Source organism: Dendrobates tinctorius, unplaced genomic scaffold (genome assembly GCF_039654945.1).
Source record: "Dendrobates tinctorius isolate UK_male_01 unplaced genomic scaffold, ASM3965494v1 ptg000192l, whole genome shotgun sequence".
NCBI classification, from domain to species: domain Eukaryota; kingdom Metazoa; phylum Chordata; class Amphibia; order Anura; family Dendrobatidae; genus Dendrobates; species Dendrobates tinctorius.
The window spans coordinates 3,759,412-3,762,937 of record NW_027361859.1 but is presented as its reverse complement, the minus strand read 5'-3'; the positions used below and the strand labels follow the sequence as shown (position 1 = coordinate 3,762,937).

At 39.4% G+C, this 3,526-nt stretch overlaps 1 protein-coding gene across 1 annotated transcript in view; it reads right to left on the bottom strand.

Moving 5' to 3' along the window:
* Positions 1-550: 550 nt before the first annotated feature.
* LOC141055944 (uncharacterized) overlaps positions 551-3,526 on the bottom strand; it is a 183,907-nt gene continuing 180,931 nt past the window's right edge. Inside the window, 1 exon segment of the mRNA XM_073552642.1 lies at positions 551-2,002. Within this exon segment, the coding sequence (XP_073408743.1) occupies positions 1,197-2,002 (806 nt within the window). The 3' untranslated portion in view covers positions 551-1,196.

Below are 3,526 nucleotides of genomic sequence, written 5' to 3'. Positions count from 1 at the left end.
ATTCTATAATGGATGAGGCGTTCCTGCGTCATCCACACAGTCTGCTCATGATCGCGCTCCTGTGCAGGCATACTTGTCTGCCCTGTTGAGGTCAGAGCAAAGTACTGCAGTGATGACGAGCAGACTGTGTGGATGATATGCAGTGTGTAAACTAGGGGGCAGGTCACTGAAGGATCAGTGACTTGTCATAAGCCATCAGGATGAATATGTAAGCACAACAGCACATAAAGACCCCCACACAGGCCTCCCCGAAGCCCGAGACTCTCATTAACTGAAAACTGCAAATAAAGATTAAACAACCACAAGATGGATTTCATCAACCAATATATCATTTTAAATCAGTATAACGGCACCAATCTGTCAGTGTCTGTAGTTTACTGAGCACAATCCTGCTGACAGGTTCACTTTAACAAACCCGAGATCCGTAATATAAATCTTGCTTCATTATTTCTATACAAACTGCATACCAGCTCTCCCTCAATTATGCAGGTCCTAAGGCACGATCTTAACATATAAACAATAAAAATAAAAAGGTGCAAACAGATGGATATTAGTATTAAAGGTAAATGTTTATTAATTGTAGGTTACAAGTTTTAAAGAGGTGATCTGATACCTCTCTCTACCATGTGATCTCGTATCAGGTGTGGGTAGATGCTGTTGTACTTGATCAGGACAGTTGAAGAGGGAACCATCCAGTCCCCAGTTTGTCTCATCTGATTAATAAAACACCATAATTATTAGATGCTTGTTGTCTGCCGTTTGCCTCAGCAACTGTCCCGATACCAGACAAGGGCCGGTCAACCTCTATAAGATGCAGTTGTAGTGTTCACATAACGGCAAAGTATTCTATATACATGGAGAAATATTTAGGATTGTTATATAAATTCTACTTGCTGATGGTTATTGGTCATTATATAAAATATATTTTCCTAATCATTATCATTTAGTATTCTAAATGGCTTCCCTTTTCAGACTTATGACTTAACTTTTACTGTAACTTTTCTTGTGCATTTCATCAATTAAATAATTATATAACATAAGAAATGGCTACATCCCTGTGTAATTTCTCTGATGTTTAACAAAATGTAATTTCTTTGTTAAACATATTTCTATTATCATTGTGAAAATGGCTTCTCTCTATGTATCCTCTGATTCATAACAGTGGATTTACAGGAATGATTTCCACATTCTGAACATTAAAATAGCTTCTCTCTTAAGTGAGTTCTCTGATGTACAGTAAGATTTGATTTTGTCGCAAAACATTTTCCACATTCTGAACATGAAAACGGCTTCTCCCCTGTGTGAGTTCTTTTATGTTTAATAAGATCTCCTTTGTGAGTAAAACATTTCCCACATTCTGAACATGAAAATGGCTTCTCCCCAGTGTGAATTCTCAGATGTGCAACAAGACTTGCTTTTATGGTAAAGCATTTCCCACATTCTGGACATGAAAATGGCTTCTCCCCTGTGTGAGTTACTTTGTGTTTAACAAGATCTCTTTTGCAAGTAAAACATTTATCACATTCTGGACACGAGAATGGTTTCTCCCCTGTGTGACTTCTCTGATGTGAAAAAAAATTTGCTTTCTTGTTAAAACATTTCCCACATTCCGAACATGAAAATGGCTTCTCTCCTGTGTGAGTTTTCTGATGTACAGTAAAATTTCCTTTCTTGTTAAAACATTTGCCACATTCCGAACATGAAAATGGCTTCTTTCCTGTGTGAATTTTCTGATGTGCAACAAGATTTGTTTTGTATGTAAAACATCTCTCACATTCTGGACATGAAAATGGCTTCTCCCCTGTGTGAGCTTTCTGATGTACAGTAAGATAACTTTTTTTTGTAAAACATTTCCCACATTCTGGACATGAAAATGGCTTCTCCCCTGTGTGACTTCTCTGATGTACAATTAGATATTTTTTCTTCATAAAACACTTCCCGCATTCTGAACATGAAAATGGCTTCTCCACTGTGTGAGTTTTCTGATGTTTAACAAGGTCTCCTTTGCAAATAAAACATTTCTCACATTTGGAACATGAAAATGGCTTCTCCCCTGTGCGAGTTTTCTGATGTACAGTAAGATATGTTTTCTTGGTACAACATTTCCCACATTCTGTACATGTAAATGGTTTCTCCGCTGTATGAGCTTTTTCATGTTCATCATCCCTTTTGTTATTTTTATTTTGTTTAACAGTCTGTAATGAATGAAAAGATAGGCCCTCTTGATCAGGAATAGATGATAGATTTTTGATGTGAAGGGCTGGCAGGAGATCTGGAAAAATGTCATGCTCTTCAGATATATATGGTGTATATGCTTCAAAATCAGTATATATCAGATTTTTCTCTGATGCACAGTCATCTGCCAAGAAAGAAAATATAAACAGTATTTTTTTTATATAACTGCTTCCCTTTTAAATAAATTATATTAAAAATCAGTTACTAGCTGAAGTCAATGCAAAGACTAACAGATTAAGTTATTAAGCCAAAAGGTTGTGCTATGTCAATTTTTCATTTTTCTTCTAATGCTAGCTGTGATAGCTGAAATGGTAAAATGGGATCAAAATCCATAAAGCCATCTCTTAAGAGGGGATATGTCACCTTCATTTTGAGAATTGAAGCATGGCTTACTTATAACTTGTGGCAATAAGAAGACCCCAATTTAATAAGTAACTTTTCTTAAGTGTTATTAAAAGGGCTATTATTAACCAGGGCTGTGGAGTTGGAGTCGGTGTCCACACGTAGCAATGCGCGCTGGCCAGCGGGAGACAAATTATCAAAAAACGGCCCAGGACATTGGTGCACGATCAGCGATACCAGGAGGGGGGGGCGGTCGCTGATGCGTGCCACACACAGCGATATTGCTGGCAAGATCGCTGATGCATCACAAAATCAGCGATCTCGCTAGCGATCTCGTTGTGTGTGATGGGGCCTTTAGTGTGAGAGAAGAGAAGAGATTTTAAAGTGAGCCAGGCAGGTCCCCATGTCTTTATTAACAGTTTTTCATATGTAAATTAGCCTTTTGACTAGTTAAGGCGCGTTTGTTTCCTCAGACTAGTCGTCTGTCAAAAAGTTGGACCAGTAGAAGGATTTGGCCTAGAGTGCCATTTAGACTGTTGCCTTGTCCTGCCTTCCATCTAATGTCAGAGAGGGTATTAAGAGCAGCAGATGGCACTGTCACACCAAAGAAGACAAGACTGTCCTTCACAAGTGTCGAAAACATTTCATTTGTTAAAATGAATCCAGCATACTGTAGATCCAAGTTCACACACCTACAGCTTGATAGGCTCACCTGGGGAGCTGGATTAACAAAGCCACATCTCAAGGTTGGCACTCGGACCCAGGGTATTGGTGTCACGACTGCAGCCACAGACGCGGCCCAGCAGGCACCTCTGGGGATGCAATATGGACCCTCTATACCACAGAGGGGGACCCGGGCCTACCCGAACTAGGGAAGGGCAGCGACCGGGATAATGTGGCAGCTGAGCATGTGGACAATGACACGTAGGACTTGATGACACCACACAAC